General features: G+C 32.7%; 1 protein-coding gene across 11 annotated transcripts; it reads left to right on the plus strand.

Moving 5' to 3' along the window:
- The first annotated feature begins 341 nt into the window (after positions 1–341).
- On the plus strand, positions 342–8,818 carry LOC7491152 (receptor-like serine/threonine-protein kinase NCRK). Of its 11 annotated transcripts, none has more exons than XR_008060180.1 (13): positions 698–1,064; positions 1,229–1,288; positions 1,704–1,784; positions 2,160–2,276; positions 2,915–3,028; positions 4,393–4,665; positions 4,791–5,032; positions 5,172–5,468; positions 5,752–5,988; positions 6,236–6,463; positions 6,926–7,277; positions 8,106–8,327; positions 8,447–8,818. XR_008060180.1 is itself a non-coding variant. In XM_052455985.1 (11 exons), the coding sequence occupies exons 3-11, from the start codon at positions 1,715–1,717 to the stop codon at positions 7,235–7,237; spliced, it is 1,890 nt and encodes a 629-aa protein (XP_052311945.1). In that variant the 5' UTR covers positions 342–539; positions 1,230–1,272; positions 1,704–1,714; the 3' UTR covers positions 7,238–7,416. The 11 variants fall into 11 exon arrangements, 2 of the variants coding, with proteins under 2 accessions (XP_052311945.1, XP_052311944.1); XR_008060181.1 differs by having other exon boundaries at positions 698–982; positions 1,230–1,288; XR_002983860.2 differs by having other exon boundaries at positions 698–982; positions 1,230–1,272.
- Positions 8,819–20,704: the final 11,886 nt, after the last annotated feature.

Raw genomic sequence — 20,704 nt, forward strand, 5'->3', positions numbered from 1 at the left:
ATCTATCTTATTCCGAAGCCCAAATCCCTCGCGAGGAACCCATGTGTTTATGTTTTCATGGGATTTGGCATCGTAGAGCATCACCGTTGTTTTGTAAAATGGATTTATCTAGTTCATGAAATGAAAGCAAAAAAAAAAAAAAAAGAAAAAAAAAAAAAGAAGTTTCCAATATAAAGCTAGTCGATTAAAAATGGTTGAAGAGTCACTTTCATGTTTGAAATTCAGTTGCTTTCAAAGAGGTTGATGGGTTTGTTTCTTTTATACTACTGCTATATTTCAAATCTTCATTCATCAGTATTTTTACCAGTACTATTAATAATTATCAGTCTCTTTCCCGATGTATTTATCACTATCCATCTGGCTGTCAAATCTCTGTTTCTCATTTCTCTTTTGGACTTGTTGCTTCACTTGTTGTGATTGGTTTGTTTACCGATCAAGTAAATTTAGAATTACTTTGGAAATGGTTTAATTTGGAATGGAGCAGGTTTTACTCCTGATGGGATTTCTGCCGACCAAATGCATGTAGCCAGCTAGGCTAGGTGGGTCGTTTATAAACATTAGTTGGCTGAGGGAGGCATCTCTGGGTTGCCTCAGCTCTGAAAGAGGGTCATGTCCTCACTGTGCTTGTGCTATGTATTTGATGTGTAACTCAATGTACCAGGGCTCCCCTTTTAATGAATGGTCTACCTGCCGTCATTTCTATGGACACTTTTGCATTTAAGGGCTATCTATTCTTGCGTTTCACCATCTTGCTAGATGTTACTCTTAAAACTGTAGATGACCGACTAATAATTTCCGTGGAGCATTTATCATTAATTGTGTCGTTAGTGCCATAATTAAGTGCAACAATCTAGCATAGTGTTTCTATTTCTTGCTTCAATAATTTGCCTAGCGTGTTGAAAATCATTGGAAGCAAAGTGTTTGTTGGCCAACCATGAATCTACCAATTTCTAACTACCAGTTTCTAGAATTGTTGGTGCCGGTACGCAATATTACATTGAGAACCCAGTGTCTGTATTGATGTCCAGATCATCTTGGAATGTGTGAATTTGTAGGGATAATTTGATATAAAGCATGCAATTTTTCCATAGGTTTTAAGTCTTTTTCCTCATTTTATAGAAGTTCCAATCACTCTCGTTTATCCTTCCTGGAGTTTTATATTTCATGTTTTGAGTTATCAACTTCAATCATATGTACTCTTAAGCTTTTCTATAATATGCTTGGTGCAGATTGGATTCCTTATGATTGACGAAGTTGGATGAGCAAATGAAGGTTTCTGTTTTCCACTATGAGTCTCTTTTTTCGAATACTAGTCGGTCTTTTAGGCCCCAACCAGCACAACACACACACAGCACTGGATGATGTAATTTTATATATTGTTCCTTTAAAAATCCTGAAAAATTGTTTCTTTCAAACTATTTTAGTCCTATTGCAGTTGTAGGAAGAATAATTTCCTGCGACGTTAGCAGAATCAATCTCAGATGCCTTGCAAGTCCCTAGATACTAAAATTTGTGATCTGATGTTTTTGTCTTTTAGCTTGTTCTCTCTTTTCTTTTCAGCGAGTATTTACCAGATTTAGATTTGTTTTGGAAGGCCAATAGATATTGGTATTGCCAAGCTAACTGTTACTATGTTGAACAAGTAGAAAATTTCCATTCTTGATTGGGACATGGAGTTGACTGGCACTTTTGTTTTATGCTAGTGTTTGAGTAGATGAAGCTTCAGCTGAAAGTTGCTCTTGCTTTTCTCATTAGCTTAATCTGGATCCAGCAAGGTTTTTCTGGTTAGTAATTAATCCATTCCATCTTTAGCATTCGATTCTCCACCTTTTAGTACAGTTAAAACTATAAATCCCATTTACAAGTTTCCTTGGTATATCGATGAGCCTGGGAAGGCTAGGCATCTCTCATCAAACATGTTTAAGTAAAGGTTTCATTCCAACAGATGCGTCAACATAGCTACTACATGTGCATCAAGAGTGGAACCTGTTACTTGAAGGTTTTTGCTCAGAGATGCCTAGACTGCATTAGATGTTCCTTTGATTGCAAATTTGCTGCATTTTTGAATGTGTAAAGGCCTGATGCATTGAGCTGCACTTAATTTTTCATCATCTACATAAATGCAACATGTTTCATTTCTAGTTAATTGGATGGTGCAGATGAACTTTCAGCTAAATCAGGCATCAACAAATGGACATGTACATGTTCAGCATCATATCAAGGAAATCAGAGCTATATTAAATCTAATTGTTCTACATCCTGTGATTGCAGTCCGGGTATGCCGTTGCTCATTATGGTATAACCGTCCAGAAGTTCTAAAATTGTTGACCTTTTAAATAGTGTTTTTCAGTAGTTGGCAAAGCATGCTCTACTAGTCTCATTCTTACACTAAAAAATATTAGCCACGAGAAATCTCCCCTTCACCCAAAAAAAAAAAAAAACCATGAAACATACCCTGTTTGTATAGCCACCAAAGAAGTCATGACAGTTTCAGTCTGATTCTTAATTATAACATTATGTTCACTTAGGAAATAACAAGGACATTAATAAATGATTGCTGATTCTTAATTTTTGTAAATTGTTTTTTTTTTTGGTGACCAGGGCAACCATAAAAAGAAGTAAAAGGTTTTTCTCATAGATAATAGTTGAGTTTGCTTTAAGTTGTATACTGTGGGACCTCCACTTGCAGATTCATAAGGGACTGTATTACTCTCTGATATGCTTTAACTTATTGTTCTTGAAATGAACATTTTTATGATAGGTGAAAGACTAATTTTATTTGGATCCATGCATTTTTAAAACTTAATACCATGAGTAACTTCTGGGTCTTGGCTATTTATGAACACATTCTCTTCTGTTTGAAAATTATTGATTATATTGTCTGTATTTGAATGATTAATCTCATACGAAGCAGATGGTGGACAAAGTGGAGGTATGTGGACATGTACATGTTCTTCCGATGGGTTACCAAAAGTTGCAACTGGCATTCAAGATACTACCTGTTTTACAGCCTGCAACTGCACTTCTGGTACTTGGTTCCTGTGGCAGTGTTTTTCTTTCTGCATAATTTAGTCTGTTGGATGCTGCTTAGTAAATATTTAAAAATTTGATTTTTCATGGTGTATAACCTCTAGAATATCTTCTGGATAGTTTTTTGACTTCACAACTTGTTTGATGTTATAAGGAAGAAAGGCCATGCAGCAAAACTTAACAACTAAATGATCTCTCTGAACACCCTAATTAGCTTTGAATTATTTTCTGTTTCAATCATGGATCTAGCAGGTTTTTCAATAATCTACGTTTCTGTTTCAACATTAGATTTTATATGGGATAATGAAGCTGAAATTTGAATAGGAGGTGTTTTGTAACAGTAAAGAAGATTGCTCAGCTCCTGCAACAATGTTGACAAAACCAATCACTGCAGTCAAGTTCAAGCATTGCTTGGACTTGATTGGTTTGTGTGGTACTTGAGAGGTGCTTGGTAGAGACAATTAAAGAGGAGTTCAAGTTTCGTAAATTGGCTTAATTTTAAATCAATGTAGAGATTTGTTGGGTTTGTCTTAAATTGTGGGCCCAACGAGAGAAGAAATACTCATACTTGGTTCGTACAAAAACCTAAAGTTGTAATATTTTAGGCTTAAGACTTATTTGTGAGTGTTTACATTCTCAAGGAAGTGAAAAAGTGAGTTTTGGGTTATTTTGGAATTTTAGGTGTGAGAACAATTTTGTATGACACTTTGTAACCTTCTACTTCTTTAAAGTGAATTTCCCTGGTCGTCTCACCCGTGAAGTAAGTCTAAGTTGTTGAATTCCGTGAGTTATCTTGTATGATTGATTGTGCTTGTCTTTTATATTTCTCTACTTGACAATAGGTTTTAGATTTTAGGGCTGTTTTCGCTACAAGGTGCAACTAAGAGCTATCGTCGATGGACAATTCACATCTTTATGATTTGATTTATTTTGTGCATCTCTACAGTGCATTATAGTAACAGATGTTAAGTGAGATAGGCCACGCTTTACATACATAATGTGCTTATACACACTCATATACATTATCATTGTATTTTATTTCTTTTTCTTCTCCATGTTCTTGTTACAGGGACAAATTTGACTAATATCATACTGATCCAATCACTTAAAACCTTGTTCTTTCTCTCAAGTTTCTATTGAAGCTGGATTAACAATAACCATAAAGAACATCAATCGGGTTGTCCAGATACTATATAATAAGAACAAAATTTTACTCTATTTTTGTATTTATTCAAATGACATATTTATATGTTTTTAATTATGATTTTTTCGTTGGTTCAATTTTGTGTTTAAAACCATTGGCTAGTTGTAAGATGAGTCATCCATAGCCTGACCTATTCGCATATGCTTGCTTCTCAACAGGTTCTCTTACTGATGTTCAAGATACAAGAAAACATTTTTCCAGCAAGATAGTTTTGGTCATCCTACTATTATGTGTCATACTCACAACTCTTGCATTTCTTGCTTCAATAACATGCTATCTCTACCGAAAGGACAAGTGCCTTGTCCAGTCACCAGTATTCTTGTCAGACAGGGAAAGGAGTTGCAATAGTGCTACTAACTTAATTAGTCACAGAGCATCTTCAGTGTCAGAAACTAAAATCAGGGTTGATTCCCCCATTAATCCTATATCAGGTAGGTAGCATTTGTTATGGTTACAAGTGAATGATCAACTTAAATTGGTTCCCATCAAAGTTTGACATATCAATTGTCTATTGCTTGTCATGATTTGTCATTCAAGTGTTTTTTCATATTCTCAGGGTGTTTTCGCAAGGCTTCTTTCTTGTGTAGGAGCAAAACAGAGATTATACAAGGAAATTTAATCCTTTTCACGTACTCTGAGCTGGAACATGCAACCAATAAGTTCTCCCATTCTAATCTAATTGGACTTGGAGGAAGTAGTTATGTATATCATGGTCAGCTCAAGGATGGTAGGACTGTGGCAGTTAAGCGGCTGAAAGCTCAAGGTGGTCCTGATGCAGACTTCCTTTTTTCAACAGAGGTACCGCCTCTGCTTGGTACCCCATTTTCCTTATTGTCAAACACCAACTTCTGTATTTAGTTATTCATTGAAGTGTAAACAGCAAGATCAGTTTGTGCTCCACAAATCACATACAACCTTTTCATGTTGTTTTGCACAGGTTGAGCTGTTAGCGAAGCTCCATCACTGTCATGTTGTGCCTTTGCTTGGCTACTGCTCGAAGTTCCAAGGGAAATTTTCTGAGAGGTTGCTGGTATTTGAATACATGCCTAATGGTAACCTGAGGGACTGTCTGGATGGGGTTTTAGGGGAAAAAATGAACTGGCAAACTCGTGTTACTATTGCAATAGGAGCTGCAAGGGGTTTAGAATATCTTCATGAATCAGCTGCTCCAAGAATTTTGCACAGAGATGTCAAATCAACCAATATTCTTATGGATGAAAACTGGAGGGCAAAAGTAAGAATCTTCTTCTTTAGGTCTCTGCTGAAAATATTTACTCCAAATAGAAACACAACATATTTTAGCAGGGATGGGACTTGAACTTCAATCCTACCCCCTTTTTCATCCTTTTCATGAGAGAATACCATAACAAAAATTTTCTGACTGCAAATTTAGATGAGACAACTGTCAAATATTAATTAGATATGAAAATGTTTTTATTCAAATTAACTAAGTTGAACAATGAAGCCTTAAATGCAATCAAACATCCATAACCTTACACTGACAACAAAATGTGCAGATTACTGATCTTGGTATGGCTAAACGTTTAAGAGGTGATGGAGTTCCCAGCAGTCCCAGTTCTCCTGCAAGAATGCAGGGCACATTTGGCTATTTCGCACCAGAGTATGCAATGATTGGAAGAGCCTCTCCTATGTCAGATGTTTTCAGTTTTGGGGTAGTTCTTCTTGAACTTATCACTGGTCGGCAACCAATCCATAAATCAACCAACAAAGGAGAAGAAAGCCTTGTCTTATGGGTAAAAAGAATCTTGATTTTGTTGCATGTATTATATTTCATACCCGCAGGTTGAGTAGCTCAAAAAACTACTCAACCTGACTATCCCAAATTGTGATATTCCTTGATGATGCCAAAGATGTCTTTGGCAGATGAATCATTATTGATGTTATGTAAACATAGAAAACGCGCTCCCAAGTATGCTAAGCATAATTGTGCCTGTAGAGTACTATTACTGATATGTAGTTTATATTCCTCTTCTATTGCAGGCTACTCCTCTTCTCCAGGATAGTGGGCTAGTATTACTAGAGTTGCCTGATCCACGCTTGAAAGGGAATTTCCCAGAAGAAGAGTTGCAAATAATGGCTTACCTGGCAAAGGAGTGCCTGCTGTTGGATCCTGATGCTCGACCAAGCATGGGTGAGGTGGTACAAATCCTCTCAACTATAGCACCAGAAAAATCCAAAAGGAGAAACATTCCTGTGAATCTTTTTCAGGTAATGTATTATAGCAAGTCAAGTTTTTTTATTTACTATGTCTCTTTCTTTCATGGTGACAACTATTTGTGATGGTTTTTTCTTACTATTCCTGGTAAACAATGAGAACCATCTCAATGCTCGGTGTAAATTCTGTGTTCAATTTCTTGAATTTTGTGTTCCTTTTGGAAGTGGAATTTCTGAAAAAAAATTACTTATCAAAATCTTATGTTTTTTGATTATGTATCAAATCCAGCTCTCATTTATTCATTTAGTTAATCTCTAAGGAGGTAAATGTAGTGCTGCATCTAAGATTCTGAGAGCACAGATGAAAGCAAAGCATGCTTCTTTATGTCAGTGATTGAGTGCACTCGTCCCTGCTTACCAATCTTACTGTCTGAAATTTCCTAGAATGCTTCCCCTGATATGTACATTTATCCTTTTGGTCAATGTTATAAATGTCACTGCTTATGTCTTATGCAGATGTCTTCAATCCAGAGAATGAAAACTGAGCTATTCAAAGAAAAACCCGACAGTCGAGCTGAAGGTCCTGTTGATGCAGAGGAGGTACTGAAGCCAGACAGGTCAATTCAACAGTCAGCTTTAGATGTAGAACACGACCATTTTGTTGGAAGCAACAATGTAGGGGCAGATAATAATTCAATCAAGTATATGGAGAGGTTAATCCTTTTGACTTCAAAAGCTCAAAGTTTGCGTTCCTCGGATGATGAGGCTGTGGACTTAACTGAGCCTCGGCTAGAATCATTCTGCATGGCTAATGTTAAATCTCCATGAAAAAGCTGCTCCCTATGAAGGCAAAAAATATTTTTTTCAGGTACTTTGCAGGTTGGCGGTACAACTTTTGGTTTCTTACATAGAGAAGAATGCAAGTTTTTGGTCATTTCTTTATTGATTTGTATTTAATTGTTCATGTACAGAAAAATTTATAGAAAACTCGTTTTTTTTTGGTAATATGATATGGCTTCACGGTTCATCTTACAAAGAAGTTGATTTAGTTTTTTGTATGAGAAACAGTGCTCAGGTACATATGTGATACGTCAAATTCATTTGCTGTGAAATGCTTTAAATAAGGAAAAAAACCAAGAAAGAAAAACACAGTGTGGCAAATTCTGATAGAAAGCAAGCTTTCAAGTTAGGGCTTGCCAAGATGTTCAAGCTCAAGTTTGAGCTCTCCTGATTCTGATTAAAAACCTTTCTTTTTAATCAAGTACAACAACTTCGTAGATAGATTATTTCCACTCATGACAGTTTGAGAAATAGGAGTGGTCATACTTCACTTTTTTTTGTACCAAATACAAATCTTTCTTCGGTGGGCTATAGGTGACAAAATAATTTCTATCACAAGATCTTTAAAATCTTTAGCTTTTATCCCAATGAATTTCTTGAGTTTGGAAGTTAAATTGTCGGCACCCTTCATGACTACGATTTTTTTTTTCTTGAATCAAATTCAATATCAAATATTATATTGCCATGGAAGCAACTTGGTTCTGTAATGTGTTTTTTGGTGTATATTCTGGTAAGTCAAGTCTCAGTAGTTGTCCATGTGCAGTGGTAGCCATGTTGAGCACTTGACTTGTTCAGGTGTTAATAATTAGTTGGGTCGTCCATTTTTGCAATTCTATTGCCTAACTTTGAATGGTAGTTGAAGGAGTGACCTGAAGAAAGGATGTTGCATAATGTTCTACCAATTAATATCTACCATCTAACTTCTACAAAGAGAGGATACCAGTTAATACCTCAGTAGTTGAAGTATTGTCCGTCGTCTTAACTCACCAATGGATCCTCCTCCACCACCACCACCACCACCATCTACTGTTCCACTGCTTGGTCCACCACACCATGAAGGAGGATGCTTGGATTCATGGTAAGTTGTTCTTGTTCTTTTTAAATTTATACATCTGGAGGAAACTGCAACATTGGTAGCTAGAATTTGACATTGTAGTATTTTATTAGTTGGTTACTGGGAATATTCACATTTTGCAGTTTATGGTTTCTGTGCTGCTGCGGCCTTTTCTCATGCTGCTGCCCTCCACTGTTTGAGCCTGTGCCACCTCCCCCCTAAAGCTGCATTTCTTTAGTTATATTTGGTTCTTGAGAAGAAACTAGAAAACATAGTTCATTGACACTTTATCTTCTGATTTTTGGCCCAAAACTGCTGTGATAACTTTATTTTCTTTTGTATCGCTTTTTTTTTTTTTTTGGTTTTATGTGATTCTCTGGCTGTGTTTAGCTGATGAATGTTGAGTTGCAACTCTGCCTGTAACATAGCTTCTCCAATTTGTGCTTTTTAGAGTTGGTGTGAATAATATTTATTGAGTTAATTATAACTTAGTCCATATAATCTATGGAGACTAATTAATTGGTCCCTATAGTATTAGAAATATTTAATAGCTCATCCTCAATTTTTCTTTTTTGTTCGAACAAGTCCTTTTCTAATCAAGATCTCCCATCTTTCCCTGCTTCTCTTCTCTTTATTCTATTTTTCAAAGGGAAACAGAATTGAAAAGAATATGGAATTTGAATATGTAGGGATTAAATATATGGTTTCTAAACTATGAGGGTTAATTAATTAGTTTCATTAAGCTACAAGGACTAAATCATAATTAAATCAAAATTTTCAAATTTTTTGTTACCTTAAAAAAGCCAGCACATATGATCCATTCAATTGCCTGATTTGGTATTTTCGAGAAATAAAATACTGAATCGAATGAAACTGGACATTGATATGTATCCAAATAAATCTCAATTAATTAGGTTCTGTTTGGCTACATGGTGCACCTATAGTGCAACCTGCGTTCCACATCCAAAAATATTATTTTTGGTGTTTTTTCATTCAAAATATAGATTGTACTAGTTATTTAATTTCGAGTAAAAAAAACTAAATAATAAATTAAAAAGACCATGCATGTATCTAACTAAATAGATCATTAACCTACACCTCGTTATGGGTTGTAATTTTTTTTATTAGAAAAATGAGAGCGCATGTTTTTTTAACATTTTTTTTGAAAAAAAATCATAATTATAAATTGAGAAACTCATGCATGCATTTAATTAAATCAATTAAGAACCACCTGTTAAAAAAAAATGTTGGAGTTCCAATTTGACCTGCTCCGCCGCTATGAGCAAGCGCGCTCACACTAATGAATTAAATAAAAAATCAAAAGAAAACTATCCGGTAAAACTAAAATATAGATTAGCTTGCTATTCAAATTTAAGATTTTCATGCAAATGTATTTTTTTTGTCACAAAGCTTATCTTTTACCACAAAATAATTTTTTTGTATCCTAAAAATAAAGTTAATTTATGTAAAGCACAAAAAAAATAATGAAAGATGAAATTATGCGTTGCAAGCACATTTAAAATATAACAAAGTTAGAATCTTATGCCCACATCATATTGATTAATTTAATTTAATTTAATTTACATTTCAGGTTTTACATATTAACCATGACTAGTTCGAGTCATTTAAAGGTGTCATTATCTTAATATGTCACCTAATATGTTTTTGTCCAGTATGACTTTCTAACAAATCAATATTTTTTTAAGTTAGGAAGAAAATGATTTGTCCAGCAATGTATGTGAGCTTATTTTTTAACTTTAAACAAATGTTAAGACAAATATGAAGATGGTGGTATCTTGGATGATATATTTTTAAAAGGAAACAACTAATTTAATTTAATTTAAAATCAAACTCCCTTTAAAATAAGGCATAAGTTTAACAAAAATGATGAATTTAAAAATTTGAGAAAGCTTGGATTATTTTTAAAATTAGTAAAAAAAAAAAAGCAAAGTCCCTAAAAAAATAAAAAGATAAAATAATCAGGTGAATCTTCAAAAACTAGGTTAGTCACTACATTGTGGGTGGGCAAACATTATCCCGAACACAAAAAAACTTCCTGATGCTAGCATTTTTAAATAACTCAAAGAAAATTTGAGACTCAGGTTATCGAGCCAACTAAGTTGAACAATTTCAAATAACTTAAATTGAACTTAAAATGTAAAGAATAAACACTTGCCGATATGATGGAAAGATATAAAACAAAGATAGCAAAAAAAACCTCTAGCAAACCCGACAACCAACTTGGATCAACAAATCAAACACATGACCTAGGACATGAAATTAAGATGACACCAAATAGGAAAACAAAAAAAATATTGGCAAAAAATATATTTGAAAAAAATGCTTTAAAAGAAGACCGAAGTCGACTCGGGTTAATCTTTTATATTTATAACCCAGATCATGAGACTGGGGTGATTCCATTAAAGGCAAACCCAAAAAAAAATATAGAAGCAAGATTCTTAATCAAACAAATATTGATGGATGAAATTGAGGAAAAAAATCAATAAAAAAATCAATTCAAAACAAAAAAAATAGCAATTAAAAAAATTAAGACTAAATTTGACATAAAAATTAAATGAAATTAAATGTTTAGGGATGTAATTAAAAAAAAATCAATTAAGAAAATGATTAAAAAATATCAATTAAGATAATTAGAACCAAATTTGACATAAAAATTAAATGAAAATAAATGTTGAGGGATGTAATTGAAAAAAAAAATCAATTAAGAAAATAATTCAAATAAAAAAATAGCAATTAAAAGAATGAGAATCAAATTTGATAAAAAATAAAAAAATCAAATGACCAGGGATTAAATAAAAAATAAAACCCAATTAGAAATAATCGATGTAAATAAAAAAAATTGAAATTAAAAGAAGAGGGACTAAAAGGAAAAAATAATTTGAAGGGATGATATAATTTTTTGCATGGATAGTACGCAATCTAAGTAAGAAAAAGAATGAAAAAAAAGAAGAAAGAAAACTAGATCGAGACCAAACCGGCGTAAATAGACATACACGCGCCACCTAGCATGGTTGGCTCAGCCATGAGGAATTGAAAAGCACTTTGGACGACATTTGTTTCTAGCCATGAGGCATCGCACGTGCCGTTCAAATGTGTGAAAAGACCAAAATATATATTAAAAGACCAAAATAACCCCTCCTAAACCCCAAATTAAGAAAAACAACCATGTGTGAAAAACCAAAAATACCCCTATGAAGATCTGATAATAACATAAAAACATATGCGAAAATACAAAAAAAACCCTTAAAGCAAAGGTTTAGAAAATTTATGTTCTGCAAAAAAAAATAGAAAATCTCATTACACGCCTAGGCAACAGGAATATCCTTTTCCTTTTCTTTTATTTTGTTCAAGGGCAATGTAGTATTTTCAAGTCCAAAAAATTTACAAAAAAGCTGTTTACACCCTCCAACAATTATACATTGACATTTATATCCTGTAAAATAATTATTTTACCCCCCCCCTTTTTTTTTAAAGCAATCAATAAAAATTCTTTTTTCAAGAGCAAAATGAGAAAAACACTATGGCTTGCTCCCACAGTATATCTCGTTGCCATATGAGTTCTTAGTCAATGAATAATGTGATAGGCTAAAACTATCTATAATTTTTCTTAAAATATAAAAATGCTTTGTAGGTCTAATTATAGGTCTGACTAATCTAATGACCATATGTATTTTTATTTTTTGTTATCATATTTTTTTTAATATTTAAAATTATTTATTTTGAAACTCCAATGCTATGTTAGATCCATATGAGTGGAATTAGTTTCTTGATAGTTTGACAATCACACGAAAAAGGGCATGGATTTGTTCTTCAACATGTGAACATCAGTGAATTTTGATGAACATCAGTGAACATTTTTAAGTATTTTAGATAATTTTGAGGAACTAATATTAAAAATATAAAAATATTATTATTTTAATATATTTTAAATTGAAAATCATTATATACTAGAGGTTTAAGTTTGTGCATGATACCAAAAAAAATAAAATAAACAAAAAATAAATAAATTTTATGGGCAAGGTTTGTGCATAGTTTAGCTGTACTAACCTCTACTTTAACTTTTACCAAATTTCCAAATACACTTTTCATTGCCTCTCATAGGGTACATAGAATTGAACACCAATTAATGGACATTGTTTTTTTTTTTTATTATTAAAAAAAGGTGAAAAATTGGGTCATGGATTCTTAATGGCCTCAACAAATATTTTTTTTAAATTGATTCATTAAAACACTGATTTTTAATATTTTTGTATAAAATACTGCTTATTTTTTAAAGAGATAAAAATAATTTTATTTTTTTAAGTTACAACTTACCATATATTGTCAATATAGTGAATAAATGTACCTTGGTATCTATTGCAATATTTCCACTATTATTTGTTTTTTCATTTTCAATATTATATCCAAAAATATAAATAGTATATTTTTTTATTAGGAGAAAACTTATGTTTATTTATTTTTGTAAATACATATAATTAAGAATATTATAATTTAAAATTCTCTAATTATATACTATTCATGATATAAAATATATAAAAAGTTAATTTTATAGGACTTTAAAATTTAAATAAATACAAAACAAATCATGTTAAATTAATTTGATTTTTTTTAATTTAATATATTGGTGTTATTTTTATTGTTTAGCTATTAGAAATATGATAATAGATTTGTAAACCCCTGCATAAATGTAGAACTGAAAATAGTAAGATTTCAAAGAGTAACAAAAACCCAGGAAGAAGAAGCATTGTTAAGGTTAAAAATAAATTTTTTTAATTTTAGCTTAAAATTCATAACGTCAGTGGAACCAGTAATGAGTTTTGGTGCGTAAAAGAATAAGAAAATAAGAAAATGACACAAAGAAATTAGTGTGGTAATAAATGGTAAGCTATAAGAAAATATAATACAAAGCAAAGGGGAAAGAGTGATGGTATAAATATTGGTTAAAAAATAGTAACGTTACTGTGAAATAATAATAAGTCTGGTAAAGAAATAAAAATAAAAAATAATTATATTTTTTGCAATGATAAAATGGCCCCAAGAGTTTAGAGGAATAATTGATTTATGTAAGGATTAAACAACAAAATCTAGATTTTTGTGTAAAATCACCTACCGACCAATTCAACGGTATCAAACATAACTCTTAATTTGACTGTTGGATCAAATTGAACTTTCACGAGCACCCTTTTGACATTTTTTCCTACCTTGGATTACAATTTCAGAGTAATCGGAGTTCAAGAAGCTTGTATAAGATTGGCAGTAGTCGAACAAAATAAAAAAAATACCTTGTATACTTACTAATGGCAATTTCATAAATAAGTGAAAAAATGGGAAAAATTGAGTTTTTCCTTTCTTTATAACTAAAGGGTATGCTGGAAAAAAAAAGAAAAAGAAAAAAAAAATAAGAGGAAGGGGAAAACTTCAGCGAGGAGAGAAAATTTAAGGAAAAAACATGAAAATGAGGAGTAAATGAGTGATCCTAACTAAATATTCTTAAAGAGACAAAGAAGAGAGCATAGTAATACGTGAAAAATCTAACGAGGAAGAAGGTGAATAATAAACTGGTTAATACAATGACACTTGATTTAGGTTCAAAACTTCTAGGTGAGTTGTTTTTAATACAAGAATTCATGTTTAATTATGTTTTAGGAGTATGGCATAGAAATTTCTAAATTGTAAGGAAACTAGGGTTTATGGAATTGTTAAAGTTGTGTAAAATAGATGTGTTTCTTGTGATAAATGATGATGATTATAGGTTTAGATGGTGTTATTGAAAAAAATAATATTACAGGAGATGGAAAACTTTTAAGGAGTGGCTGACTGAAAATAGGTAAAAAATGATCATCCAAGCTTTCCCATTCTTCTTCTCCTACCAACTTCAAAAACCTTTAGTTAAACTACCAAAAATTATTGAAGACTGGTTTCTTTATTTCAATATGACTCACCATTCATAGGTATAATAATTGTGTGCAACATCCCATTGTCCCTTTTCCAATTCTTCTAAAATGGTTAAGGGTTAGGATAGTTTCAACCAATATAGAAGCAACAAGGTTAGTCTAGGTGTCTTCGTACTCTACAAACATAGCGACAACTTCTAAACTTATTATACCCGTTAAGCTTGGAAACAACACAAGGCCAAATATTCCTAAAGTAATCAATTTGTCTCTTTTTATAATTGACCCTTGTTCTGACTTTTTCCTCTCTAACTTAGCTTTTAATAGTTTCCACTTCAGACCACTAGCATTCTTAGTTAGATTAGGAACTTTGAGCAATTTTGACAACTCATGAATCACTTTGTCATCTTTCAAAGGGAAGTAGATCCTATACAAATGGTTGGAAAAATCCATTAACATTCCATAATCTTCCATAATAGGATATAGATCTATATTCTTAAAAAAGAAACACCTTTAATTAGGATCCTAAAACTGAATATGAGCTGTAATTGCCGGGTTTAGTACTTCTATCTTCATAATTTCTACCAGTTACCCATACTTCTTAAAAAATACAACCTCATCAATATTCTGAACATCAACAATCATTTTCTTCACCTCATTCACAGTGCAATTCAAGTTCTTGATCGGTGATGATTTTCTTACATCATATCTAAGGGTAGTCTTCTTTTGACAAATATAACAATTCAGAATTTTGCCCATATTATATAGTGGTAAATTTAGCAATGATGGTTATTTTTATCATTTAGAAGTCTTATAATTCAAGATACTTTATAGTTAAGCTTAGGCTTGATACAAAACATGTAGTATAGAGCATACACCTTAAAGGCAGGTGATACGATCCAGGAAAGGTCAAATTCGGATTTTGACGTAAAAAGTGCATCTATCCAATTTTACGGAAACAGTCATAATTCCCAATCCTACTGTTGGATCGGGCTGAAATTTTACATGGAGTCTTCTGACATGTTTTCCTACCCTGGTTTAAAATTACAGGTCAATCGGAGTTCGGGAAGTCATTGAAACATGGGTCAATAGAGGCTACATGAATTTTGTTATTTACTTCCTTTTGACTTGTGGACTTTCTATTTGGCTAGGATTCTTTTCCTAAAAGGATGTGGCAGCTTATTAAAGATCTTTGTTTTAGAAAGATCTTTAATGGGCTGCAACATAGTTTTCAAGTATGGCAAGGATTCATAAATGTTTTAGAATCTTTTTCTTACAAGGATTCCTTATTCATCCCAGCTACCAAAAAAAAAAAAGGAAAGAAGATTTCAGAATTAATTCTACCTTCAGATTTGATTCTCCTAGCTTATATGAGACTTTTAAAGGGCAACAAATCTGATCATATTATATTTAGGATATTAAATTCAGATTTATTATTGTTATTATTATTTTCTTCTTAGTTTAGAGTTTATTTATATTATTTGGGTTTAATTATAAGTGGGCATCATATAAGTCCACATAAGGGGCCCGTTAGGATTTATTTTAGTTTGGAGTCACTATAAATAAGAGCATAACCAGACATGTAAGGTGAGACAACTCAGATCAATAAAACTTCTTGTTTGTCGCACTTTGTGTGTGTGTGTGTGTGTTGGTGAGATAATCTCTTTTCCATGGTTCTCTAATGAACTGAAAAATGACTTATCGAAGAACAACTATCTTCGTGGCATCATCCTTATACTTCTCGTTCGCGAATCAATATTCGTTGGGTGGGAGTTTCCGTTTCCAATAGTGTTAGTGCCTAGGTACAAGTTATCTTTGTGTCACACTCCTATAAAACCTGATTTACTTAGCTTTCCGAGAATTGGTGTCTTTGTGTGTGGGTTGCGTGACCATGTGATCACGAGGTTCGCATCATTTGGTATCAGAGCTTGGCTCCATTAATCAGGTTATATCCTTTTGAATTTTTTGTTCTTGTTGTTTCCGAAAAAATTCCATAGTGTCCAATTTCTTCTTCTCCTTGATTTTGCAGCATATAAAAAAAATGAGTTATTTCATTTGGTTACTGTCCAAAATATATTAGTAGCATAAAAAGAAGAAAAAATAAAAAAAAGCAAAAAGAAAAGAAAAGAAAAAAAAATCGTTCAAAGAGACGTTTATTGGTTTCTGCCGTAGAAAACTAAACAAGGGAAAATTAGACCAAATCAACTCGGAATTAGCTCAAATTTGACACTCTTATTACTGGGGTCCTAATCACATTACATATTAAGTTTGGGGTCAATTGCATATTGTTGGCTTTGGGTTTCAATTTCGGGTCTAATCAGGTCTGATTCATATCGTTTTTGTGTCAATATATCAAATCTTATCATAAATTTCTCAAACTTTATATTATGTCTATTTGGGTTGATATCACACTATATCTGAAATTTTAGCTCAATTGGACATTATTTACTTTAGGTTTTAGATTCAGACTTAACTTGTCGTAAACGAGTCTATTTTGCGTCCACTTTTGAAATTCTCTTTCTTTCTATTGTTTTCATTTCTTGCAATATATTTTCAACATATCCAACATATTTGGGTGCTGTTTCATCATCCTTGCATATTTTGTTTTTGTTTTTATTCGAGTCTTCAGTTTTGTTCATATTTCGGATAGATTCGCTTGCTACTGGCGAGACTGTCATCGCAGTTTTGTTTTGCTTGTTTTCTGGTTTTTATTGCTTCTTGAGTCATATATACATATTTGGATTGCACTGCCAAGTTGGTTCTATTTGGTATTGGTTTGAGTTCTGCAAGAACCATAAGAAGGTGAGACGAGAGGTGTGAGCATGTGAGGATATTAAGAGTGTTTGAGCGAAACACGAGGGATGTGAGGATTTGTTTACCACTAATCAATTTTCGCAGGTACTATCATGTCAGCGCAAAACAACACACCACCCCCTCCCGATGTAGAACTTAAATTCCAAATGCATGTCATGACGAAGATGATGGAAAGAATGAACTTTATGATGGGGAATGCGTGTGATAGACTTGAGAAGGTGGGAAAACATGGTAACGTGGCTGAAACATGTACTCAAGACATGAGAAAAGTTGGGGCTCAACACAAATCTAACAATGGCAGTGGGGCTGAAAGGCCAAGGTGGGCTGATTATGAGGATTTTGAGGAGGACGTTGATGATATTAGTGATGGCGGTTTTAAGGATGAGATGATAGGCCACCGAGATGGTTTTTGACAGCCTAGAAACCAAAGGGATTTCATGTATTTTGATGAGGTGTTATGGCAAAAGAAAAGGAGGATTCAAAAGGAGAGGTGATATCAAATGGAGAGAAATAAAGAGATTAATGTTCTAAAAAGAGAATCCAAGAGTCTATCCTGTATTCTAGGGGAGATGAAGCAAGAACTTGATGTGTTAATGTCATCAGTCAATGCCCAGCAAGCTTCAGAAAGAGAGGAGAAAATACGCTGCAATGTTGATATACGAAATAGAACGGCTGCTACTTTCATCCAAAGTTGTTGGCGATGATTGTTGGCAAGAAAAGAACTCCAAAGGCTTCAAAAAGAGGCTAAGGAATTTTCCATTCAAATTATTGGTGATTCGAGGACGAATCATCTTGAAGAGAGAGGGAATGATACGATCCAGGAAAGGTCAAATTCAGATTTTGACGTAAAAAGTGCATCTATCCAGTTTTATGGAAACAGTCATAATTCTCAATCCGACCGTTGGATCGGGCTGAAATTTTACATGGAGTCTTCTGACATGTTGTCCTACCTTGAGTTAAAATTTCAGATCCATCGGAGTTCAGAAAGGCATCGAAACACAGGTCAACAGAGGCTGTATGAATTTTGTTATTTACTTCCTTTTGACTTGTGGACTTTCTATTTGGCTAGGATTCTTTTTTGAAAAGGATGTGGCAGCTTATTAAAGATCTTTGTTTTAGAAAGATCTTTAATGGGCTGCAACATAGTTTTCCAATGTGGTAAGGATTCATAAATGTTTTAGAATCATTTTCTTACAAGGATTCCTTATTCATCCTAGCTAAAAAAAAAAGAAAAGACGATTTCAGAATTAATTCTACCTTCAGATTTGATTCTCCTAGCTTATATGAGACTTCTAAAGGGCAACAAATCTGATCCTATTATATTTAGGATATTAAATTCAGATTTATTATTATTATTATTATTATTATTATTTTCTTCTTAGTTTAGAGTTTATTTATATTATTTGGGTTTAATTGTAAGTGGGCATCATATACGTCCACATAAGGGGTCCATTAAGGTTTATTTTAGTTTGGAGTCACTATAAATAAGGGCATAACCAAACATGTAAGGTGAGACAATTCAGATTAATAAAACTTTTTGTTTGTCGTACTTTGTGTGTGTGTGTTTGTTGGTGAGATAATCTCCCTTCCATGGTTCTCTAATGAACTGAAAAACGATTTATCGAAGAACAACTGTCTTCGTGGCGTCATCCTTATACTTCTCGTTCGCGAATCAATATTCGTTGGGTGGGGGTTTCCGTTTCCAATAGTGCTGGTGCCTAGGTACAAGTTATCTTTGTGTCACATTCCTATTAAACCTGATTTACTTGGCTTTCCGGGAATTAGTGTCTTTGTATGTGGGTTGCGTGACCATGTGATCACGAGGTTCGCATCAACAGGTTTTAGTTTTTTTATGTGAGACAAATGATAGGTTTACTACTTGTTCTCTAAAAAAGGTCTCTTATTATCCCAATGATTACCCTCATGAATGCAATATAAAGGCTTAGTAGGTAATGAGATGGTATATATACTAATCATTACCAGTTTAAGCACTTAGTGAAGAGTTGAGATTTATACAAACTTAAACCTTGACTCAAGTCATAGGTAAGTTGTCAGTTTCCCACCTAACCTAAAGCTTTACGGTCTGTTCCCTCACAAATAATATTAGTAATGCATGAATGTCTTTCATCCATATTCAATATACTAGGCATGATAAGATATAAGAGAATGCATGTTAAAGCACTTCAACAAAGCAAACCATTCATGGTTGAAAAATATTAAAACATCAATCTTTATAGAGCATAAATAAACAAAAAAAGCTTCGTCCAAGGGTTCTTACTAGACTTGTCATCCTGTTATACCCTTCACGAAAGCGTGATATCATGACGACCTTTCCCGGGTGGGTTGGGAGGTCATTATTTGGATAAGGAGTTGTCACCTATTATTATTATGGTTACTAGGATCCCTTACTGGTTTTTAAAAATTTCAGGCAAGAGACTGGTTACCTAAAGAGAAGGTATTAACATCCCTAATACGTCTTACCTGAGATAAATTCATTGTTTTTCTTTGTTTATGGTTGTTATGGCCTAATGGTGTTTCTAAATTCTGTCATCGTACTATGAAGGGTTTGTTATGATGAACGAACCCCGGTTTGCTAGATAAAAAACTTGGTCTAAAAGATTCCGAATTAAAAAGATATCAGAAGAAAGCAAGCCCATTCACAACTCATGTGTCGCGAAGGCGTTGAAGTTAGGAATCCAAAGAGATTTGGTGATTATTTAAATTTCACTTATCACCTTGGTATTTTGAATGTCCATGACTCTTATATCATGGGACATAGGTTTAAATATCCTTAATTATCATTAAGACTTCTTTTAGGACAAATTTGAAATTTTTGGCTATTACGTCATTCTAAATAATATTTAAGATAAAATTCCTTGCAGTTTTTATCTTTATATTAGAAGTGAATAAGTTGTATTACTCCCAATAATATTTTGAATATTAACCCTTGTACATGTTTTTTTTTATCTTTATATTAAAAGTGAATAATAATAAATTATTATCTCTAACAATATTTTAGATATTAACTCTTTTGTAAGTTTTTTTATTCTTATATTAAAAGTGAATAATATATTTTCTTGCTAAAAAAAAGTTGTTAATATTTTTTTGAAATATAGACTAAAATCCTTAATATTGTAAAACTCATGCAATATTTTTTGTATTTCAACATGCAAAAGAATTTTTTTTTTGAAGTTTTTTCTTAATTTTAAGACATGCTCCAATATTGTTTTTAGGATTTTTAGCCATATGCAAAAAAAAAAAATATTTTTTATATTTTTGGCAAAAACTCATTTTTTTAGGATAAACTACCAAAATAGGTCTAAAGACATGTTTGCCAAACACACCTGTAAGTCAAAAATTCCTTTATCGAAAAAATTGAGAACCAAATAAGTGTAAAGTGGATGGCGGTTCCAACATGTTAGCGCTTGTTCTGCATGCCCTAATAGAAAAAAATTATTATTTTAAAGAGGAATTATGTTACTATCCTCAACCAAACTTACAATTAACAACAAATTCTAAGCTAAGAACCTCAAATACCCCTGACTACAATGAACTAAATGTCTTGCATCCAAGGATACATGTATAATTCTACTGTGTATAGAAAATGAAAAATACCTACATACCCCTACTCGAGACCACAAATTTTTTTACTTTTGGGGGTATTTTGGTTATTTT

This window comes from Populus trichocarpa, chromosome 9, assembly GCF_000002775.5.
Source record: "Populus trichocarpa isolate Nisqually-1 chromosome 9, P.trichocarpa_v4.1, whole genome shotgun sequence".
Classification (NCBI taxonomy): Eukaryota; Viridiplantae; Streptophyta; class Magnoliopsida; order Malpighiales; family Salicaceae; genus Populus; species Populus trichocarpa.